Consider the following 25,052-nt stretch of genomic DNA (forward strand, 5'->3'; position numbering starts at 1 on the left):
ACTCCGAATACCAGTCGGTTTGTAAAATTTTATTGGAGAAAAGCCTAGGGCAGGGTGTAAAACGGAAACGCGCAGCCCGGACACCATGTGTGTTGTCCCATATACATCTATCTGTGTAAGTGATTGTTACTTTACCAAGACTCTGCCAAATTTATTATGATTTTGATGACTCTAGAACCTTGCATTACACACCATTACTTACATGCTATATGATCAACTTTTCTGATCCATTCCACACCTTTTCTTTCACAATGCAATCGCATTACCAGTACTCAAGTTTATCTTTAATAACGTGGGGGATCTACTAAAAAGCAAAGCTTGTATTATGTAGGTCACAATTAATAGTTGTGTATATAAATTAGGATACCTGAATAAACGCTGTATGTGTTAAGAAGCAAGGTGGTTATTGATTATTGATGCAATCAGGAGAGCAGATCAGCTCATGTCAATCAGAAAATCCATATTTTTATCAATACATTAACCCTTTCTCAGGGTGCCTTTATTATATATCAACAATGAACAACTTTATAACAGATTTATATTGTTTGTCATACAAATAATATCTCAGCCATATAAAGCAGCACATAAAGATAATAAACAAAATTATAGCAACATTTAATCTGTATATTATCTAATGTAGAAAATCTATATATTGTTAATTACTACAATATACAAAATTTGGCATAAAATCTTGGAACTATATGATAATTGAAATATTATCTGTTCTAAGGAGTATCTGTCATTTTGTGAGATTTTATGAATCGCTTTTTCCCATTCTGGGAGTTCTTTTGTTGGACTGTTGATAATGATCAAGATATCGACCCATTACCATAAAATCTGATGTCACAATTGTTCTCTATATTCTCTATATGCTATTCAACTTTTTGTTTTGATTGTGAGCTAAAACCCATACAGTTGGTCCTCTGAAGCTTCATTCACACATATAGTTGTAAAGTGCTTCAACGAAAAAACAACACTGCTGCAGCAAAATATAATTTCATTTTGTAAAACTGCATACTTTTGCATCATGCATGAAACAAGGACTTATGGATTTGAACCTTCAACCCTTGATTTTAGAGTCAAGTGAATGAACCACTATACCATAACGCCTCAATATTCAAATAGAAGCAGTATCTATTATTGCCGAGCTGGGATTTGATCCCTCAACCCTAAGATTGAGAGTCAAGTGAATTTACCACTATACCATGACACTCCAAGGTTTTATGTGTGAACAAGGGTTTGGGTGTGGGAAAATCAGCCTGAGTGAGTGGGCCGGGGGCTCCATCAACCAGAGGGAGCGGGAATCAATTCTCAGTATTGATATTGATTTCTTTCGTAACAAAAGGGTGGGTCAGACTCCCCTTAAACTTCAAAAGTAAAAATCAATCACAGATGACATCGATATTAATCACAGAAGCTGGGATGATGAGACCCAGTATGGGACCAGCTATGGTCCGAAAGGGTGAAGGCCAGGTCCAGGATTAGGGCCGCAATTAGCCCTTGTTCATCAGCAGGGGGAGGTTTTTCTATTGTGTAGCCATAGCAACCATGCATGGCTTTTTGAAGTCATCAATCTCGGCTCTTTGATTCTTGTCAATTTTGTTTTCATTTTGAAGTGAATGAATTGGGATGTAAATTATTGGTTCTGTTCAGGATGAAAACAAGTAGAAGTCAAATAAAGACAACTGAAAGCAGACATGACAAGAAATATGAATGATTAGATAATTTAGATTGATTATGCTGAATGTATACAATAACCACAGATGCCCAGTTGCAAGCTGTATTTCATATTGGTGTGTTATTTTGAGATAAGCTGATATTATGAGAGTTTAGTATGATCATTGATTTACCACAGACCGCTGTAGTACCTCATTGGTATGATAGAGGCCTACATGGAAAATGATATGTGGGAAAAGCCCATGTAGGGATATATATAAATCAGTAGTTTAGAGGAAAAGGTGCAATTTTTAAGACAGCATTTCTCCCAAGCAACATGATCATCATTATGTCTAACAAATGTGTGAGAGAGAGAGAGAGAGAGAGACTAAACAAGTGACAAAAGAATGAGAGAGGGAATGATAGATAGAAAAAGAGAGGTAGATGAGAGAGGAAGAGAAGAGAGAGAGAGGGAGGAAGAGAGAGAAAGGGAGGGGGAGGAAGAAAGAGGTAGAGAGAGAGAGGAAGAGAAGAGAGAGAGAGAGAGAGGAAGAGAAGAGAGAGAGAGAGAGAGGAAGAGAAGAGAGAGTGGGGGGGGGGGGGGAAGAAAGAGGTAGAGAGAGAGAATGAAGGAGAGAGAGAGAGAGATGGGGGCAGTAGAGAAAGACAGAGCGCGACAGGGCTAAGTCAAGTTGTCTGAGTAGAGATTAGGATAAAGAGGGGATAAGTCAAGGGGGCTGAGAGTATCCCCTGAGGGGAGATTAGTAGAGTACCTCTCCTTCTTCCATGACACTAAGAAGAGAGAAGAAAAGAGAAGAGAAAGAGGTGGAGCGAGAGGGGAATGAAGAGAGGGGAGAGAGAAAGAAAGAAAGAGAGAGAGATAGCATTAGAGAGAGAGAGATAGCGTTAGAGAATGACCGGAGAGAGAGGAAAGAGAGAGAGAGCGCGACAGGGCTAAGTCAAGTTGTCTGAGTAGAGATTAGGATAAAGAGGGGATAAGTCAAGGGGACTGAGATTATCCCCTGAGGGGAGATTAGTAGAGTACCTCTCCTTCTTCCATGGCACCAAGAAACCTTGCTAGGCCCTTCCTTAACTCAGCCACTGCTAGAACTCAGAAGGTGGCATACGATTGCCATGTAAACTTGACTGTCCAAGACTCTATCAGTTAAGCGAAGACACAAGGAATGGTCAGGATATCCAGGGGTTATTTTAGGTGATACTCATCAATAATTAGCATCTATTGTTTATCAATACCAAGAGTTCTTTTCTGCAATGAATTGTGCAAGTTCCTTTTTGAAGAATATAGAATAGTTGAGAGGAAAAGTGACTGTGGGAATGAGGCCTAGCTAATTTTGTCTCAAGTGTAGGGATGTATAGAAAAGGAATGTCATGATTTCTCTCTTCTATGAATAGTTTGAAATGATAGCAGGTACTGTTTAACCATTGAGGATGTAATATATTACCCATTAAAAGTGTTTGGAGTTTCAACCTTGCACATGTGATTTTAGCACCCCCCCCCCCCCCAATCTTCAAGATGCATAGAGAAAAATCAGATGCCCAAAAGTCTTGAAACTGTTGGTGTTTCAAGATACTGAACAGTCATCAGGTTTTTGGCTGAATCTTTCCAATAATATAATTTGAATTAGTTTTAAAGGTTTAATGATTTTGAAGGTTTATATGTATGATTTGTCTAATTTCATTTTTACCATAACAGTTGTACTAAAATATTAACCCTTACTTGTAGGAAATTTAATGAAATGGAATTGAGTTCATTTCAACTCCAGAAATTTTCCTCTATAATACATTCAGCACCAAGCTGACAGCAGTGATTGGAAGGTCATTTATGTCTGAATATTCCACAGCCAAGCATTATTAACAATTGAAAAGGATTAAAATCTCTTGTGGGCGACATTTTGCCAAAACACTTTGAAGTCAGAGATTTAGGATTTAAGAGGATAGCAAGAGATGAAAAAGAGGGATTTTTTAATATCCCGAGGGTCTTGGAATCGGAAGTAAACAAGATTGATTTAAAGGTTTCTTCTTTTGTTCAGAGTTGTTTTTTGAGCGGAGGCTGCATCAATGGACTAATATGGATGGATGGATGGAAATCACAGAAAGTCATAATTGTTGCAGAATAAGCAATGATTTTTAGAGATAAACGTATCAATCAAAATGTAAAATAGCAGTCCATTAAATGTTTTGAGCCAGCGCTGCAGTCACATTTGGAAAAAAAAACTGTCAAGGACTTGTTTGAGTGGTTGATAACAGTAATAAGTTTTTTGAGGTCTGAAGGCTTGAATGTTGTAACTGATTTTTTAAAATCATGCTGAATGTTTAAATAGGAACACTGAAAAGCATTACAAACTGATATGGGCATGTAAAGTTGAATATACCTGTGATACAAAATTAAAAATTACAGAGATGTGAGTTGGTTTCTAAGCGGTACTTTCACTTGTTCAGCTGTCTTTCGATCTTCACCTACAAACTGGTTCAGGTGGACCCCGGTTTGGGACTGAGCCACATCCTTTTTTTAATGCTACATATTTTTTTCTTTGTTTATTTTAAGAATGTTACTTTAAATATAAACTGAGAGATTTTCACCCAATGAAGAAATTGGTGTCTACACATCATCCACTTGAGAACATCTGAAAAATATTTTTGTAAATGCATGCTTTGATATCTACCGATAGTCCTTCGTAGTAAAACCCAATAAGAGCGGAAACATTCACTTCTAGATTTAGTTTTTCTTGGTATCTTCTCATTCAATGCCTGTCGGTCAGATAAAGGCCACTATGGTTGTTTTCCCCATGCATGTCATGAAAGAAACTTTTAGTAATAAAAACATTTTGTTGACGTTTTTGGAGGGCTGTATCAAATCAATTGTGTTCTGAAACTCTGTTCTTTTGATGCTTGTATTGCTGTTGCTCTTTTCTTGATGATTTCTTCTTTTTTATTGATGTGTCTTGAAATAATTATAATGGATCTAGGGACTTTACTCTCTGATCAAAACATTGAGAAAGGAGAAAAAAAGAAAAGGGGAGGTAGAAAGATAGATACAGATAGGGAGAAAGGATGTTGAGAGGCAAGGGAGAAGAATAGAGATAAAGATAGGGAGAGAGAAAGATAGAGATAATGAAAGATAGAATGCTTAAGAATGAGCATTTTCTTTTGTTCCCCTTTTAATATTCTCCATTGCTTGAATACCTATCTACGGTAAGCATACAGTCTTCCAAGCTTTAAAACCGTCTCAAGTGTTTCCGGCTTAATGGTTAAATCCCTTTCTATAATTCAGTTGCAAGCACATAGTCTGTGTATATTTAGAATGCTCTTATGGATTACATTTACTCTGCAGCAGAGTGCTACCATGGACCAATATGTGTATTTGATCATTCGTAGTAGGTCCATGATTTAATCATATATTAAATGGTTTTTGTAGATTGAATGCGTGAGCTGGTATGGGAGAGAGGAGGAGAGAGAAAGGATAGGAAACAGCGAGAACATGTTGGTGTGTACATGTCTACCAGAAATAAAAGAGAGATTGAGATAGAGAGACAGTTTGGGATGAGAGAAAAATCATGGACCTATGGAAAAAGGAAGAGGAAAGGGGGAAGGTAAGAGCAAGGAGTGAGGTATGGTGGAAGGGATGAAAAGAGAAAGGATGAGAGTGAAAGAGACATTTGAAAGAGAGATGAGGAGAAGGAAAGAGAGAGAGAGAGAGAAGGAGAGTGAGAAGGAGAGAAAGAAAGAGAGAGAAGAGAAAGGAATAAATACACAGAAATGTCAAATCAATTTCAAAACCTCATCTATTCCTTCAATTTTTTTTCCTTAAACTTGGAAATTGACATGGAAATTGTCAAGTTCGGGATTACATTCCTGATGCCAAGGTTTTTGGGGACATCACACATTTGAAATGTTGAAGAATGAGGAAGGGTAATATTATCTTCATAATTCTTTGAGGGTGTCTTTCTGTGACACCTCACTCAGATGATAGAAGCTATGTTCACACGAAACTATAGGCCCATTCACACAGCCAAAACACCATTTTAAAAAAATCATCGATTTTTTGGACTCCTACCGTATTTATGTACACTACTTGAAAAACATTTTAAAAGTTGAAGTTTGCTCATACCAATATTATGGTGACCACTGCGCATGCGTCACTCGTCATTGTCCTGCATACGTTAGCATGGAAGCGAGGCGAGTCACGTGAGCAAACAAATCTGTATCTTACTGAAGTTTGCTTTTACACTGCAAAAATCTGTGAAACTCTGGCAGGCGTTTAAAAACAAAAACACTCCAGAGATGGATTTTTCAATTTTGACCTCTTACATGTTTTCTGGTATTTGCTATGTAACTACCATTTTTATATAGCAGAGGATTTACAGGGCCTGAAATGCTAGAAGGACCCATGACTAATTCTTAACTGCATGTTGGATCACCTCTTTGGCATAATGGATGAACATAATATCATGTATAACTTGATGAAAAGAACAAAGAAACAGGAAAAACAACTCCCAAAGAAACATTTTTCTTGAAACTAGCTTAGCAAGTGTCTGTCTGTTTCCTGTCCTGTGTATTCTAAATATCTCTTGACACATTGTGGAACTCTATCCTCCCTTGGGGGGAGATTACGCTACAGCCTCTGCTGTACAAAACACATTGGCAGCTAGAGCCACGCCAAGGGGGGTGTCTCCTGTGGTTCGTAAACAACGGTTTGATTGACTGGTCAATCAAATCAAGGATTCCCAACGCCAGCCAGCGTCACTCTGTCCAGTTCTGTCGTTTTGTGTTTGGTATTTTAACTTCGGTATTTGTTGGAGGTTTGGAAGTGTTTGTTGTGTCACATGTCAAGATTTCAATCGCTTTCTTTTGTGAAATTGAAGATCTCCTTTGAGCGATGATTTGTTAAAGCTCCTATTCTGTCTGATCACATTCTCTTGCTTTTCTCTCCATCTCCACTTGCTCCTCCTCCTCCATCTGATCATTCTCCATCTAATTGTTTTCCTCTCTTCTCTTCCACTCATCATCATTTCTTTCTTTTTCTTCTTCTTCTTCTTTTTCTACTAGTTTGTCATCGCCATTCTCCTCCTCCCCTTCTCCTCGACCTCACCCAACCTTCCCTCCTTCCCTTCTCCCCCTCCATTCTCCCCCTCCCTTCTCCCCCTCCCTTCTCCCCCTCCTTCTCCCCTCCTTCTTTTCTCCTCTCCCTCCTCCACTTCCTCATTCGGTCCCCTTCCACCTTCCACCTTCTACCATTTTCACACAAGCTTGAAACTAAATCATATCATGTTTTATGCTATCATAAAATCTTCTTCGAGCAAATTCAGAAAGAATCTACAAAACTATTTAGCAAGGTGACAAAATAACAAAAGGATGAATGTTACCACAATTGAAAGTGTAGGATAACCAGCGAATAAGTATGATATATAATTATGTTTCTCCTTAGTAATTAGTTGTTTTGAAACATTTAATTGACCATTTTTCCTTATTTCTACCAGGTACAGTGATACTTCCTCACCATGTTCCAAACAACAGTGGCTGTTCCAACAAGAGAGATGACCCCCTTGAGATGAGTCGATCATTAGAACAGAGCCTCATGGTTACTTGTGTCGGAAGCATTGCAGAACTGGGTAAGTTTCAAAAGGGGTAAAACTGTAGAATAGCATTGCTGAGTGCACTCATATTGCACCATTACTTGATAATACCTGGGAGTGTTTCACAGAGACTAAGATCAACTTAGATTTAACTTGAACTATGGCAGGCCTACTGAATATATTCAAGATTCTGTATCCGGCCCTTTGAAAAAGCATTTATAAATCTAATCAATATTATTGTCACTCATAGGTACTCCCTTTTCACCCACTTCTTTTACTAGTACAGTTTAAAAGCCATACTGTGCTATACACCGATTCGGGCGACTTCTGGTGGAAGTGCGCCCTCATAAGGTGACGCCATAACTGGGGGGCGTCTGACTGCAGCTAGCTAGCTTACATTGCAACGGGTATGCTATACCTATACCGAACCTCGCCCAGGCCGGCCAGGGTCGCTGCTCCGCTAGCTAGTAACCGCCCTCGAGCTCTCTGTACTGTCAGCTGGATCGGAGAAGCCCCCCAGTTATAGCGCCGCCACCGGCGGGCAGGTACATAAAACCCCCAAACCGAATCGGTGTATACACACTACAGCAGCATCCCCTCTAGCACCATCTCAGGTCAGCTGTAGCAGTATGGTCCTCTAATCACTGCTTCCCTAGCTGAGGAGCTGTTGGTTCTCAATTGAGTCCTCTGTCTGCAAAGTGGGAATTAGGCATTGGGTAACGCACTGTTGGCAAGTTGACCATGAGATGGCGCTGTGCAGTAAACAGTACCAGAACCATCCAGACACAACCCGGTTTGAGTTGGACACAGAATGGCGACTACTGATTTGTTCGGCAAGCACCAACAAAAGAGAATACAAGCCATGTTGTGCATGACCCAGTGAAACCAAGTTGGCCAAACTCTGTGTATAGATGGCTCTGAACAGTACGCTAGTGCAGCAAGTTCATAAGTTCAGTATCTCTTTAAAGTGACGGTCTATCATACCTAAAGTAGTCACTCCTTCTCATCATAGTTACTCCTTTTTTTCCCCGTAGGTGACCTTGTTGACCGGGCAATGCATTTTCACCAGAGTCGCCCTAGGGTCACCGGCTCTCCTCACAAGACCCATGGCATCACCTGGAGTCCTGATGCTCTAAGAACTCTCTTCCATTTCATGAGATGCAACCAGCTAGAGTACCAGGATGATAGACCCATCGTTCAACTTACTCCTGAAAGGTGATAATAATAATAATATTCCGTTTTATAAAGCGCTTAATACATCGACGATGTCTCTAAGCACTTTAGAGATATATTATTACCCCGGTCATCGGATTCAGGCTTGACCGCACACAATGTATGCACATTCTCCACTCCCTGTTGAGTACTGAATTCTGGCATGCCCATAGGCTTTAAACATGGACCACCTGGTTTCTGTAGGTAATGAGTTAAAAAAGTAAAAACAATCTTAACCTAATTTCATTTTCTTCTTATGATTCTCGTTCACCTCCAGGCCTTACGTTGTACTCCCGCCCCTGATGGAGTGGATACGAGTCGCTACCACGCATTGTGAACATCGTCTGAGCAGTGTAGTAGATAGTGATGACATCAGGCAGGCTGCAAGGCTCCTTCTACCAGGCATCGATACACCCGTTAGGTCTCTCAGGTAAATACTAAACAAACAAGTAAACATGGAAACAAATGTACGAGTCGAATAATATTTAAGACAACATTTATGTATATTTGACTTACATTATCTATGAGTGTTACACAAGCTCACAAGGGAGAATGGCAACGAGTGAACAACTAGAAACATAGCAATAGTTTAAACATATTTGTGGCTTACACCCAGTAAGAAAGAGAGCAAGAAAGAACGAGAGACAGGGCAAACAGAGAGAGAGAAAGAGATTAGTAATATCATACAATGATCTGTTCATAGAATTTTGGAGAGAAAAATAAGTCTTTCAAAATAGTTCATTTATATTATCCTAATAAATTAGTTTTTATGTAAATGATGAAATCATTATTTATGTCTGTATCTCTCTTTCTCTGTCTTTCTTGCCCTGTCTCTCTTTCTTTCTTGCTCTGTCTCTCTGTCTCTGTCTCTGTCTCTCTCTCTCTCTCTAACTCTCCTATCTTTCCTCTTATCTCTTTTTTCTCTTTTCTCTCTTTCATTTCTTTCTGCCCTCCATCCCTATTTCATCTACCCTCTGCATTTATCCCTCCATCTTCAGAACGGACGAGTCTCTTTGTTCATCAAGGCACCTCGATGCAAGCCAGTCCACAGCTCGGTTCCAGCAGGACCTGGGCTTCCGTATGCTGGCCTGTGGGAGGACAGACCTGGTCCCAAATGCTGCTGCTTTGCTGGGACCAGATGGCATCGATGCTATTAGTGAACAGGTGATTAGCATAGCTGCCAACCATTCCTATTTTTGAGGAAGGATTCCTATTTTTGACATTCACACTAATCTTACAAACTCTAGATTCCTTTGTTTTTCTAAAAACTTCTATGTAAGAGGTATGCATCAAGGGATTCCTAAATTTTTCTTTGAAAGTTGGCATGTATGGAATAGGTCTAGCATAGAAGTCGTAGAGCAGAAATAACCCCATTATAAACTTGCGTAAAAGAGCTGGCAATGTTAAAGTGGAGTGTGTCTACGCGAATAACTCACAAAAATGTCTGTGTCCATTTCATCCATGAAAGTGTCTATACACGGTAGTATCGGTTTGTACAGCATATGATTCATTAGGATTGTAGGATCTCATGTAGTTATGTTTATTTATACCGGTAGATGTATATATGTATATTTATGTATATTTACTGTATGTATATTTATGTGTTATACCATCAACTAATGAAGAGAGCCTTCTAAAGTAACTTTGGTAATCCCAGGCATTAGTTGATGGTTTCTTTTCTTCTGTTATTGTATTTATTATTGCACTTTGTTTTCTTGTATACTTTGTTATACTCCTTTATGCTCCCTCTTTGGGCTGATATTTTTCAGTTTTGAATGCTTTAATACATTATTTTCCTTAAAAAAAACGATTTTAAAAAGAAAAGTTAAAAGATGACCCTAGATTTCAAGATTTGTGGGTCGGTCGCAAAGGGCAAGACAGCATCTTGTTTTAAGGCCTTATGATGTCAACATGTGAATCTGTTCGTGATCAACTGCTTAGTATCTTTGCATTACCATGAATTCTTTGTCTGTTCCTTGCAGGGCATGACAGCATTGATGTTAGCCTGTGCGAGGGGAGATGAAGCAATGGTGCAGATATTACTGGACAATGGTGCTAAGCCTAATCTTACCGTAAGTATTATATATGGTCCAAAAATGTGTTATATGATATAATGTATTATGTTCACTTATATATACAGTCAAACCTGTCTATAGTGACCGCCCAAGGGAATCACAAAGTGTGGTCTTTGTAGACAGGTGGTCACTAAAACAAGTTTGACTGTACATATTCATGTGAGCATAGGTTAATCAAAAACATTTGATTTGATTTTACTTGATTTGGCATAGTTCATTCGACATTAAAATCTTCTTTTAAAATCTTTTGCGCTGAAATTTCTGCTTTTATAGTTTTAATGATGTTCATTTTGTTGTTGATGTTGTAGGTCCCGAGTAACAGTCAGATGTACCCGTGCATTCACCCGACCATCAGACATTGGACGGCTCTCTCGTTTGCAGTGGCTCGGAGGCATACTCCTGTAGCTCAGGTATGCATGTACACCAATCTTAACCTCAATCATTCTTGGCCGCCATGTTTTTTTGTCAGTTTTCAAAAAAGCAATCTTGTAATAGGAACTTTTTTTCCCCAAAATGTTTTTTTTCTTCAGAAAAATCAGCTTATAGTAGCAACTTTTTTTAATAAAAGTGCTTACCGATAGCTTTATTGAACAACATTGGCATGAAATATTTTATATAGGATATAAACTTAGAGATAAGTTTAGCCAAATGAATGAATATGGCAATGATTTCAACTTGATCGTTTCGTTTTAATCAAATAATATGTATTAATAATCCAATAAAAAAAAATTCAGTTATTTTTTGTTGAAGGACATGAAACAATATACCGTTATTAGTGATAGCCATCAAATAAAGGTCCTTTGTTTTCATTCTAATCAAAGGAATTAATATAGCAGTGATATTTGAGAGGAAGCTAACCAATATTTCTTTTCATGTTCAGTTATTATTAGATGCCGGTGCTAATGTAGAAGGGGCTCATGGAGAGAACTACACACATTCACCTTTACAGCTAGCCTCAGCTGCAGGTATGTATAGAATCCCCATTCAAACCTCTTGATTAGCACCACTTATTGCAATCCATGTCAGGTTACAAATAATAATAATAATATGAAATTTATAAAGCAGCGTTCTCCGCTAGGCTCTGACACTCATGGCGCTTTACACATATTACCCTGGCTGTTGCCGAGCTGCCAAAGTAACAAGCGCTCAAGCATATCAGGTACCCATTTACACCTGTGGGGAGTGGCAAATGTAGATTGACGTCTTGCCAAAGGACATTTGTGCAGCGGCGGGACTTGAACCCCGTGCCTTGTGATCTGCAGTCGGGTGACTTGTCCACTAGACTACTACACCTCTACACCTCTATATGAATATATACAAACACTAAACCCATTGCCTACTTTAATCGAGTATTAAGCCTATGGAAGTGAATGAATTCAGTTGTCAACATGGCCCTGTATTACAAAGGGTTAAAATCAATCGCAGTTTATTTGTGATTGGTATCAACGCATCTATGTACATAAGAGATGGGAGACTGCAAACTTGCGATTGATTGGAGGACTTGCGATTGATTTGGATCAATCACAACTCTTTGTAAGACGGGGCCCATGTTAACATAATTTCCAATCTCTCTCAATCTGGAACCTATTTTACATGTATCTCACAATCCCTGGATTTTTTTGTAATACATCTGGGCTTCTCTTGTATTTCCATATGTATATATATTGAAACTGTTTGTAATCCCTATGTTTTATCTCTCATTCAGGATATCATGAGCTGGTGTGTCTTCTCTTAGATAAGGGAGCAGACCCATACCTTACAACGCTGCATAGAAATGGGATCACCAGTAAAGGACATGGCAACTCATTTGCTCTAGCAGCTGCTCATGGGCACAGGTAACAATTAAGAGATATTCAACTTTGACAAAAATTGTATGCTCCCCAAAATCAAAGAAAATGGGCACTGATCATGAAAATACGGAAAGAAACAAATGTGATAGATACATATATGTGTAAAACGCATAATGGATTAATAATCTGGATTTATTTAGCGATTGATACGTAATACCATCTTTAAGCGCTTTACATATATAATTATTCTGGTTATCGGATTCAGTCTTGCACCAAGTGCACCATCTCCCCTCCCTGGGGAGTATTTCTACCATATGGTCACCGTGAGGGCACGTGGCAATTACTAACACAAATGCTTTCGTCCTCCTACCGGGTCCCAATTTCTCTCCCGGGTATAGAGTGGCAATTATGTAGATTAATGCCTTGCCAAAGGACATTATAGAGCCGTGTCGGGGATCGAAGCCACGATCTTTGCATTTCAAGTCAAATACTTAAAGCAAATACTCGACTATGACACCTCTACCCCATAGAAAATTATTTCAACAAATTTAGAGGTAAAGAATATTGTGTATTGAGACCCAGAGGGCCATTAACTCATGTTTGATAACACAGTTCAAACGCCCTTCTGACTATCAACAGAGAATTTTTTGTAGTTTTCTTAAATGAGAGAATCACAATTTTTGTAGGACAATTGTTATGTCTTCATACATGTAACTCTCTTTTTCTCTGTCTCTCTTTTTCTCTCTCTCTCTCTGTCTCCCTCTATACCTCCTCCTTCTCCCTCTTCCCCTCTCAATTTCTGTTATCTTCAATAGAAATATTTTACGTAAGCTTCTGGAGCAGCCTCGATTGATCCGCTCATCAGACATCTTGTCTCTGGAGGAGATCTTAGCCGAGGGATCAGACGGGCCTAAGGAACGGAAAGCCAACAAAGCCAGGAAGAACAAGATTGCTCTTATGCTACAGGTATGTATCCCAACTCTATCTCTCACTATCTGGACCCCATGGAAGACCAGTAGTGTAGTACCTGGCAAAGCTGAATATGGGTTATCCAGCTTTTTCATTCATATTTATGTATATACTTTCATTTTATGTTTGTTTTTAATTAAACAGAAAATAAATACTACTACTACTACACATACATGTTATCACCATGGTTTAGTGTCTGTTTTCCCACGCTGTAGGGTTGGTCTGTGTTCTTTATGGCCTTTCTCGAAGTCATCTTGTCATCAGCATCTACCTGACTGAGGCCTAGGTCCTGTTTCATAAAACTTGTTATCAATATGTTATCATGTTATTATGTAGGGTGGAAAATTTAGATAAATGTCTTGCCAAGGGATACTAATGCCACAACTAGGTGTTGTGGTGTGCGCCTGTAATCCAGCTAAAAGTGGAAGTTACAAACTGATTCAGCCAAGGACACAGGTTCGAAACTGAGTCACTTCTTTCGGATGGTGACGTTTAAAGGTCGGTCCCCAGACGTAAATAGTCATATCTGATTGATACAAGTCTGTAAAACCCAATACACATACACACACTACCATGCCAGGGTTTGAACCCACAACCTTTGCATTTCCATTCAAATGTTGAAACCACTGAACTACAACACCTCTTCATGTACTCAGCATCCATTTTATGTTCCTATTTTGTCCCATCATAGGAGGCGATGTACCACAGCTGTGAACATAATTACCTAGACATTGCAATGGAGCTTCGTAGCCTGGGCGTCCCGTGGACCTTCCATTGCTGGCTAGAGACCCTGCGTACCGCCAAGTACTTCCATCGGTTAGCCATCATACAATGTTTGTTCAGAGACTTTGGGTCTATCCCCATCGAGGAGGATTATGAGGAGCTGATCAGGGACGGACTCCCTCTCATGTTTGAGATCTTCCGGCAGAGCAAGGTAATAATTATAATAATAATATACCATACTTATATAGCGCATATCACAATATGTCTCTATGCGCTGTAAGAAAGAGTAAGAAGGAAAGGTGGATAGAGTAACATAAGAAGAGTTAGATATGCTCAACATAATTCCTCTCGTTAACATTGGAAAGTATTTTTGAAAAGAAATGTTTTAAGACGCACCTTAAAGTTGTCAACAGTATCACGGGTAGGACTATTTGGCTTTTTAACGGCATGACAATTGCAGACTCTATCAAATTATTTCCAAGCAAGGTTTACATGCCATACAAAGATGTGTTTTAATTTGAGGAAACATGGACGATGAATATGGAGAACAACCTCTTCTCATGTTTGAGATCTTGAGGCAAAGCAGAGTAGAACTATTGGCTTTCCATAGATCGATCGTGCTATCTGGGCACTCTAAAGCTGTATGAATACTTCTCTCACCTCATCTGAAGAAGAAAAAAAAAAAATATATATCTGACAATAAAACTGAAGTCGTGTTTTCGGACTAATACTGAATGTTTCTCGAAGAGATGCTATTTTTGTTTGAACCAAATATTTGTGTCTTGATAATCTCTCATTCTTCTTAATGTCATGATAGATTTTTCATAAATGGTTAACATAGAATTTGTCACATGTTTTGTCATATGAAATTTGAGTATTGTTTTCACTTTACCTGTGATATATAATTTATATGTTTACATTGAAAGAGAAATTGATCAATCAGTTCTCATTTATATTATTATTTTCAGAATGATCTAGTGAGCAAACAACTGGCTATGGTCTTTCCTCTTCTCATGGGCTCTGATAAGATAACTGAGATCCCCCTACCGGATGCTATGCATGGGGCTAGGATAGGTAAGATCATCATATCTGCTTAAAGCCATACCGTACTAGAAGCACAACCATGAAATTCACTTAAGCGCCATATCTCAGGTCAGCTGTAGCAGCATGGACCCGTAACTCCCTGCTTCTAAAATAAATCATTGGGTAAACTATTAATGTAGATGGTAAAAAGAAGTGGCCCTAGAATCGAACCTTGTGGGACTCCCATCATAACTTTTGAGGAACTAGCTTCTCTAACTGCACTGTCCGTTCTTGCATCAAGTCCTCTGCCAAGTGGGAATTGGTATTGTGTTTCAGTTTTTTCACACTGTTGGCAAGTTGACCATGAGATGGTGCTGTACAATAAACACTTGGGCAGAAGTTCATAAGTTCAGTGTGGTTTTAGACTCTATTCAGCTCTGTTCATTTATTTTCTGTTTATCTCCCTCTCTGTATATCTTTCTCTCCATTGTCTCTGTCTTTATTTTATATTAATCATGGATGCTCAATTGCAAGGATGACACATTAAATAAAATGGTGTGACCATATCTATTGTATTATCGTCCTTGTTTTCACGAAGTGACGGTAGCGAGGAAAATCGTAACGCAAAGTGAATGCAATTTGTTTTCACTACCGTCACTTCGTGAAAACAGCGACGTTATGATGGAGCAGTCTGAGTGTTAGTTTGAACATTTGTTTGATGTATCAAATCAAGAAAGTCCAATTATCGAAAGGCCTTCTGATTCACTTGATAAAAGCTTTATTACATAGATAGTACTGCTTATGAAGTTTATTATGTCATTGGAAATGTCTTGGCATTCTTTGAGAAGATCCTTTGTAATGAAAGGACAACTTGTCCTTAAAGTCATGTTTCGTATACTGTGTGCTTCTTTTTCAAACCTGTACTAAAGAAACCTGTTCATATAAACCACCTCCATTTAAAGACTAAATTTTTAGTGTGTTATGTTTCCTTAAGCAGTCTTTATACACAGGTTTCACTGCATTTCTCTTTGCCTTCTTTGTAAAGACCCTCAATACATCAACAATCCTGAGATGTCCGATGTGACATTCGTGGTGGAAGGTCGGAGGTTCTACGCCCATAAGATCGTCCTGGTGACGGCATCCAAACGCTTCAAGGCCATGCTCTCTGATCGGATGCTTGATCCTCAGAAACCAGTGTTAGAGATCTCGGAGTTTAGCTACCACATCTTCCAGGTTAGTAGTGATTGTGATGAAGATGATGAATATAAAGTTTACAATATGTTTTCAATCAAAGGAAATAAAAGTTTTAAAATGTACCAGATTTAAAAAATAATATTTTCATACAAAACAATAGGAGGAAGTTCTTTGCATTTTATAAACAAAGTAAGAGCCTCAAAAGGAAAGCATATTCATAAACGTGATATTACCTTCATAAAATGTTCCCCTATTTTGCTTTGAGTTGGTGAAAGTGAAAGCTACCCTCTGTGAAAATAGTTTTGCTTGGTATGACGGATATAGGATATCCTGTCATGATCACGCATGTCGTCAATTAAATATACCTAAAGGATGTCATTAAGTATAAGGTATTGTCTGTAAAGACCTAGTATTCTTGTTACATTACTAGCCATTTTCTCTATCACCCAATACTTCTCTTGTGTTTATATTTGTTGTTTTAATATAGGAATGTATATTTCATATTAAATTAAATATTGGTTTAGTATTTGAATTCGTATGTCATATTTAATCATATCGGTTACACAGCCCCATTGTAAACCAGTTTACTAGTTAACTGTTCAGGGTCCTTCAATGTGTTTAAAATAATTAATCAATTAACCAATCATCAGAAATCATTGATTCTCACACAGTCCTAATCACATCATTGTCTGGGGCTGTCATATTTTCAAGCAATCTGCTTTCAATGACAGTCCTTCTTCCACAAATAATCGTATAATGTTTGAACAAATTTAGTATTTATGACATGTTATCATTTCGTTTTTGAAAAAAAAAAAAATTGTTACAATATATATTTACTTACCGTATTTATGATTCACTGTCAGAAAAATGCTGATTGTATTTTATACTACTTCTGTTATCGAAAAACTGTGTACTAGTATGAGTGCAGAAAAAATCAAATCAAATCAAAATATCCTTCTTTTTTGCACACACTCCTCTTGATTTATTGTACTTTGTTTTTACAAAATCCTCATGATGTATTATTCTCTCTCTCTCTCTCTCTCTCTCTCTCTCTCTCTTTGCTCCATAGCTTGTGATGCAGTACCTCTATAATGGAAGCACAGAGAACATTCATGTCAAACCTGCTGACCTTCATGAGGTATGTCAATCATCATCCGACCTACTCAGGACTACCCCACTCCTGACACCTTATGAAATAAGATAATAGTACAACTACTTATAATAGTGATAATAATAGTGGTGATGATAATAATGGTAATAATAATAATGATAATATTAATGATAATAATGGTAATAGTAATGATGATAGTAATAATGATAATGATGATGGTGATGATGATAATTATAGTGATAATGATTATTATAATAGTTGTAGCAATAATGATGATCATAATAATATTGATAACAATAATGATGATGATGATGATGATGATAATGATATTGAAAATAATGAAAATGATAATAATAATAGTGAGAATGATAGTAGTAATAAGTTTATTTATATAATGCTTTTTAGTTTACAAGGAGCTGTCCCTCTATATATATTGCATATGAAATCCCACTCCTGACACCTTTATGATACATGATAGAACATTTCATTTCTTGCTTCTGAGAGATGAATGGAACATACCTACACCTGTTAATAATAGTACCTGCAAATAAGACTTTCTACTTCTGACACCTGAACATTGTTGAGATATCATTCCACTTCTGATAACAGAAAATAGCAGAGAGAACACTTCCTCACTCCAAACATTGGAAAATACTTTGCAATCTATTGAGTCATTTTTGTCAAGGGGCTAAATGAGAAGAAAAAGAACAGATTTCTCTCTCTCTCTCTCTCCCTCTCTTTTGCTCTCTCTTGCTCAAGTGAAATTGGAAAATCATGCATTTATTTTAAAGCAATAATCTGATTGCAAAATTGTATCTTCCAAGATGAGGAAACTTCTTTCTTCACATGCATAGTCCATATTAGCTCAAATGAGAACACAACTTTGTAAGGCATGTAAACTTGCTTGGGAACAATTTTGTAGGAGGCCTATCAGCAATTTGTCAAATGAGATTCTTGCCACAGCAGTTAAATATGCTTTGATCATTTGCTTCATCTTGCTAGTAATCTAATCCACGATTTCATCAGATAAATGTACAAGTTAATGTTGCTTTCTCTCAAATATGTTTGCCTGGTGGCCCACTTTATGTCTCCTTTTTTAGCTTGTCTAATATTGATTGTTCTTGATTGTTGTTTGTAGTTGCTGTCAGCAGCCAATCACTTTGTATTGAGCGGTCTTCAGCTTCACTGCGAGAGACTGCTTAGCTTTGATCTGGCCTGGGATAATGCTACTACAATCTACAGACAAGCCAGAGTGAGTAGTTTTTAATGATAATGACAATATTTATATACACAGGGCGTATCAATAAAAAGTGTACCCAACTTTGGTAGCTCCTAATTGAAAAGCCATAACCAATTATACTAAATGAAGTTTTCATAAAATGAGTATGCTGTTTTTATACTGTGTTGTTTGTATACTGTGTTTGTCTTTACTTGTCTTTCTTTTTTGTCTTGATATATGAGAGCTCATTCTGTGTTGGGAGGTAACATAAGATTCTTGAATGATAAGTACTTCATGGATAACAATGAAATTAAAAAGCAGTGGGCTGTGCAATGCCAAGTGAATGATGAGACAATACGCATAGTTGAACAAGTAAAGGAATTGATCAACTCGAGGGATGATTATTTATGTAAGGGTTTCCTTAACCGAGAGGAGTGCGAGGAAATTATCTCGTATTTATGCACACTCTGATCTTACCCTGTTATACATGTATTTTGTTGTTGATGTTTTTTTTTTTTGTCTTTACATATATTGTGAATGTGCCTATTTGTAGAAGATATTGTATATTTTTTTTTTTTTTTTTATATGTGCTTTTTAAAGCGAATAAAGAACTCTTGAATTGAAAAAAAAAATATGTTTGGGAGCACCTTCCTGGCTTCTTTAAAGATATTTGATATTTTCTCAGCACTCTTTTAAAATTCAAGTCAATTTGAATAAATTTTACTCCACCAAGGCGATTAAAAATAACATACATTCATAGAATTATACATTGTTGCATTAAAAGAGTAGAATACATGTATATCCATTGGTACAACAATATATAAGTTGCTTGGTTAGGTATCAGCCAGAACGGAAGTTTACCCTTATAAGTGGCAGACCTAAAGAAGATATATAAATTAAAAGATAAATGTTAGTACCAGATTTCATAACAGAATGCACGTTCATGTTTCCCATAACAGTTATATGGAGCAGAATCCCTGCTGGAATACTGCCATTGGTTCTTCCTGCTCAACATGCCAGAACTCCTTGCCAAGAACGAAACCTTCAAGAAACTGATCTTCCCTCCCAAGCAACATCCTTATGACTTACCCAGTATGCTGCAGGATACCCTGGCCAAACAGATCTTCAACCGCTTCACCAAGCAAACCACTGTCTGATTGAACATTGCACTCTTTGTGAAGACATTTTTCAGCTTTTGCACCAAGCAAACCACCGTCTGATTGAACATTGCACCCTTTGTGAAGACATTTTCAGCTTTTGCACCAAGCAAACCACCATCTAAATGAACACGTACTGCACCCTTTGTGAAGATATTTTCAGCTATTGCACTGAGCAAACCACTGTCTAATTGAGCATTGCACCCTTTGTGAGGAAATTTTCAGCTTTTGCACCAAGCAAACCACTGTCTAATTGAACATTGCACCCTTTGTGAAGCCATTATCAGCTTTTGCACCAAGCAAACCACCGTCTAATTGAACATTGCACCCTTTGTGAGGACATTTTCAGCTTTTGCACCAAGCAAACCACCATCTAAATAAAGACTGTACCTTTTGTGAGCTTATTTTCTATACGCTGCACCTACAAAGTACCACTTAGAAGAAGTTTATACCCTTTGTCAGTAAATCTTCATCTTCTTCAACAAGCAAACCACCGTCTGAATAAAGACTGTACCATCTGTGAGCTTATCTTCTACTGCTGCACCATTAAAGTACCACTGAACTTATGTATCTCCACCTAATTAAGCACCGTGCATATTACAGTCCTACTAAGGTGAAAACCTTAAATATTAGCATTGGACAAACTGCATCATATTACATTTTATGTCATTAGAAAAGTTGTTTTCTCATCAAATGTACGATTTAATGCTGAAAGTGTTATCAAATATATATATAGTATTATTTATTCATTTAAGTTGATTCTTTTTAAGTTTCTATTTTCAGTGTTTCTCATCCACTGAAGAAAATTTTGTAATAATTTTAACCTTTAGCAACTGAGTCGTTTAATTGCCATAGGCTTAAAGTTGAGTTCTGGTCATGGCGTTGTGAAAGAAACGTTGTGAAATCGATCAGAACAGGTTGATCATCTTGCACATAAGTATTGGTGTGTACTGCATAGTTCTGGAATCATCAAAATGATAAGAAATATGGCCCAGTCTTGGAAAAAGTAACAGGCACTGTACACAGAAAGACATATACGGGACTACACTGTCTACGCAAACATGTGGCATAAAAATGAGGCCCACATTTTTAAGCCGTTACATGTCATATCTAGAAAATGAAGGCATTTGAAGAGCCATGCTTTTCAGGGAACATTTTTTTCTCTGATGTTCTTACACACTTGCATAATAACAATGATAACACTCACAAATTATTTTTCACCTCTCCCCAGAACTCAACCTTCTCTTTAAATCAAGAACACCTCTGAATGTCATTGTGTGTTTAGAAGTTATCTCATTATAACCTCCTTGAATGTTACTGCACAAAACCAAATATTGACTATGCTGTTCCCCAGCCCAATACTACATGAACCTGAGACAGAAGAATAGGACTTTGTGTGTTTCATGTCTGAACAAATTTATTTTGTTATCTCAGAATAGAGATCAAGTTTATTTGTCCGTCAGCATTATCTTTATTATTTATTTAACTTTGAAAACATTCTTGTGATTCTTTATGCAGAATCCTGTTTACTTTATGCTGGAACTTTGAGACTGCTGGGCAGTCAAATCATGAATTTTTATTTGAGTATGTATTTAAGAATTTCGCCTAATAAAGTGTACTATGATATGTAAATATATGGCAGGCAGATTAAATATTGAGATTATACAGAAGTGAAGGGAAAACAAACAGAAATACGGTGCCAAATAGCATGTTGTTGTATTATAAGGATAGCGGATTGATGAGAAGTATATCACGTCCAAATAATAATTTAGGGGACTATGATTGTTTTGCAGTATGTGAATTTTATGAAAAGGTGATAAATGTATAAGATAGTCAAACATCATAAGTCATTATTATACATACAAGCCTATTTGCCAAGATAATAAAATCATGTATTTGATTCCTTTTGTTTGATCAAGTTCAACATTGCTAGCATGTTGCGTTTCTTCTTTATATTACGTCACTCCACCGAGGTAGCTTAATGTCTTGCCAAAGGATATTTGGCAGGGATTTGAACCCCATACCGTGCGGTTCAAAGTCCTTATCCACTGGACCACAACACCTCTACACATATACATGTATATTGTTTGTTTATCTTTGATGTGTTATCTGAGTTTCCTTGTACCCTGTGTATGTTTTGTTACATGACGACCCGTTCTTGACACGGGGCCATAAAGCACTGGTATTGACTGAAGCCTCCGAGAGGCTGATTATTATCATCAATATAATTATTCACCAATCAACTTTTACACCATTGGTTCAATAATTTTCAATGTTCAATTCATCCTTTGTCATATGCAAGTTGTGTTGAGTCCTGGTTATGGTTCTCAAAGAATCTTAAGAATATTTACTCTGAATTTTCAAGATTTCATACAAATGGCATCCAAATTATATAAGAATATTTTTTTGTAAGCTTTGGGGGCTTTGGAGGGGGAATTTGGAGTTCTTGTGTTCATTGTCTTCATGTGCCCTGCTTAAATTCCTTCATAATCAAGACAAAGATTGGGACAAGCTTAAAGAAATGTTGAGGCAGCTTGCGCCCCCTTCCCCTTCCCTGCTACTCCGTTACATATCTGACAAGGAAAGATCAAAGACTTTCTGCATATTATTTTTTTTTAGTTTAATGACATTTTACTTGTCTAAAGAACTGGTACAAATGAGAAACAATTTGGAATGACTTTTAGCCTTTTTCATGCAGTTTTCTTTTAATAGAACTCAAAATGACTTTCATCTTTTAGCACCAGAGAGTGGAATATTTGTTTAGCTTGATATGGCACCCTTATACAACTCCATTGATAAATTTTGATAAATTGCAACAAATTAACTTCAGAATGGACTTCAATTAATAGTACTTGAGGATCGGAATCATTCAGTATTGATGCCTTATGTTTACTGCTATGTCTTGTGAACTTTGACGATTTCAGCAACTCCCTGAAAATAATAGAGCTATATAATTATGTATAAAAGGTCTGTAGATAAGTTTGTGTTTATTTATATGCAAAACAAAATGGTAACTCAAGCATTTCATGCCATGTGTATGTTCATGTTTCAGAAGGTTTTGTAATGTACATTGTTTCTCTATAAACCAACTCATGTATTGAAGTTAAAAGCCATTGTATATATATGTCATGATTTTATTACTAATTTTGATTAAGATAATAGCCTAATTAAGAGATATTGTATTTATTATTGAAATGACCATGTTGGTAATAAATGTTTGGTAATACCTTGAATCTTGCTGTTGCTGGAGTCTTTTTATACATGTATGTATTGTTAAAGTGGGATAGGTTCGCATTACAGTTGAATAATCCTCGGTCTACCACAAATATTTATATTTAGGGATTGACAAATTTAGATAAAAAGGAGATGAATGCTGTAAGTAACTGGCTGTGTGAGTGAAGAAAGGGAAGAAAGGGGAGATGGGGAGAAAGGAAGAGAGAGAGAGTGATGGGGGGAACTAAACTGAGAGAGAGGTGGGGAAGGAAGAGGGAGTGATGGGGGGGGGGGGAATGAAGAGGAAGAGATAAGGAGAAAGGAAGAGGAAGAGATAGGGAAAAAGGAAGGGGCATTGAATTGAATTGCATTTATTCACCACTTCCATAAAAACATACAAAGGCAAAGAATACAATAAAATATTTCTAGCAAACATAGATAAACCAATAAACTGGAAAATATACCAAAGGAAATTATGAAGTGGTTGGGTCATCAAACAAGTTACAAAAACTTATAGGTAGATGATCCAAAAAAATTACACACAAAAAACAAAAAAGAGACAAAGAAAACAAAATAATACAATGGTAATTACACACTTTAAAACAACATTTCAAAAATTGCGGTTGTCAAATTCAAATTTTCTGCATCAGGTGAAGTTTTAGATTATGGTTAAAATTGTTTAAAGTTGCACACTGATTGGCCCGAATTCACAAAGGAGGTTTGTCGACAAACCTCGGTTTATGTGCGTCATTATGTCGCGTTTCGACGCGTTTTTATAAACCAGGTTTGTAAAAAAAAAAACGCGTTGAAACGCGTCATATGACGTACATATAGGTTTGTCGACAAACCTCCTTTGTGAATTCGGGCCTTTAAGTTTTGGGGGTAGTGTTCCAGATGGTAGGTGCTTGACATAAAAAGATACTATTTGAAAATGAAGAATGACCATATATAACACGAGTGTCTACTGAAGTCCTGGTATTATTATATCTATGAATATCATTATTCCTCTGAAATATATTACAACAAACTTCTGGTAATTATGAATACATAAAAACACAGAGTTAAAAATCATGTAATAATGATATTGGGAGGATATTCAGTTTCAAGAATATAGGTCTGCCTGGACTTAAAAATGGCTTGTGGCAAATTATACGAAACAGATGGGCAGTAAAAGAAGATTAGAGAACTGGAGATTTAGAGAGAGGGAAGTGATTGGAGGGGAAAGGAAAGGGGAGGGACTAAAATAGAGATATAGGGGTAGGGTGAGAAAGAGAGAGCGAGGAAGGGGGACTGAGAGAAAGAGAGAGAGAGAGAGAGAGAGAGGTTAGAAAGGAGAGGGACCGAGAGAAAAGAGAGAGGGACCAAGAGAAAGAGAGAGGGGTAGGGAGAGAGAGATAGAGAGAGAGAGGGGTTGAGATTGAGTAGAATAGAGACAGTAAGAGAACTATAGAAGATGACGAATTAAGATAGAGAAGGGATAGAGGGATGAGAATGCTATGGTCTCGATTCTCAAAGGGTTCTTTCTCTTATTTCGAGACGTTAAAAGCTGATAAAAGACTAATGCACGGCCGTAAAATATAATCATAGCTATTAAATATATCACGCGATGTTTAAAATGAAACCAACAGAGACGATAAACATAAAGATAAAGATATCAAAGGATGTTAGAGAAGTCACATGATGTTTAAAATGAAACAAAAGGAGACGATAAACATGAAGATAAAGATATCGCAGGATGGCAGGGAAATTTAATCTTTTCCCATATCCCTTTATCTCTCTCTCTCTCTCTCTCTCTCTCTAGCTCTCTCTCACTCTCTCTCTCTTTCACACACACACACGCACGCACACACTCCGAGTCTCTCATTTTCCCGCGCGTGCTTCTTCTTCTTCTTCTTCTTCTTCTTCTTCTTCTTCTTCTTCTTCCTCCTCCTCCTCCTCCTCCTCCTCCTCCTCTTCTTCTTCTTCTGCTTCTTCTTCTTCTTCTTCTTCTTCTTCTTCTTCTTCTTCTTCTTCTCCTCCTCCCTCCTCCTCCTCCTCCTCCTCTTCTTTTTCTTCTTTTTCTTCTTCTTCTTCTTCTTCTTCTTCTTCTTCTTCTTCTTCTTCTTCTTCTTCTTCT

At 37.4% G+C, this 25,052-nt stretch overlaps 1 protein-coding gene across 1 annotated transcript; it reads left to right on the forward strand.

The window, feature by feature from the left end:
* The first annotated feature begins 7,128 nt into the window (after positions 1 to 7,128).
* On the forward strand, positions 7,129 to 21,689 carry LOC576020 (ankyrin repeat and BTB/POZ domain-containing protein BTBD11). The gene is made up of 15 exons (XM_030989098.1): positions 7,129 to 7,286; positions 8,285 to 8,465; positions 8,740 to 8,892; positions 9,461 to 9,626; positions 10,445 to 10,534; positions 10,846 to 10,947; positions 11,418 to 11,502; positions 12,243 to 12,372; positions 13,143 to 13,293; positions 13,988 to 14,230; positions 14,988 to 15,093; positions 16,088 to 16,275; positions 17,306 to 17,374; positions 18,486 to 18,599; positions 19,526 to 21,689. Exons 1-15 carry the CDS (start codon positions 7,226 to 7,228, stop codon positions 19,721 to 19,723), a joined length of 2,037 nt encoding a protein of 678 aa, XP_030844958.1. The 5' UTR covers positions 7,129 to 7,225; the 3' UTR covers positions 19,724 to 21,689.
* The last annotated feature ends 3,363 nt before the right edge of the window (positions 21,690 to 25,052 follow it).

The sequence above is a fragment of the Strongylocentrotus purpuratus genome, unplaced genomic scaffold (assembly GCF_000002235.5).
Source record: "Strongylocentrotus purpuratus isolate Spur 01 unplaced genomic scaffold, Spur_5.0 spur5_scaffold_18, whole genome shotgun sequence".
In the NCBI taxonomy this organism is placed as follows: domain Eukaryota; kingdom Metazoa; phylum Echinodermata; class Echinoidea; order Camarodonta; family Strongylocentrotidae; genus Strongylocentrotus; species Strongylocentrotus purpuratus.

Excerpts from the sequence above, each read along its gene's own strand:
- LOC576020 (XM_030989098.1), top strand. The coding sequence starts at position 7,226 with ATGAGTCGATCATTAGAACAGAGCCTCATGGTTACTTGTGTCGGAAGC. Across the intron at positions 8,466-8,739 it reads GTTCAACTTACTCCTGAAAG|GCCTTACGTTGTACTCCCGC; the intron begins GTGATAATAATA and ends GTTCACCTCCAG. Across the intron at positions 10,535-10,845 it reads GTGCTAAGCCTAATCTTACC|GTCCCGAGTAACAGTCAGAT; the intron begins GTAAGTATTATA and ends TTGATGTTGTAG.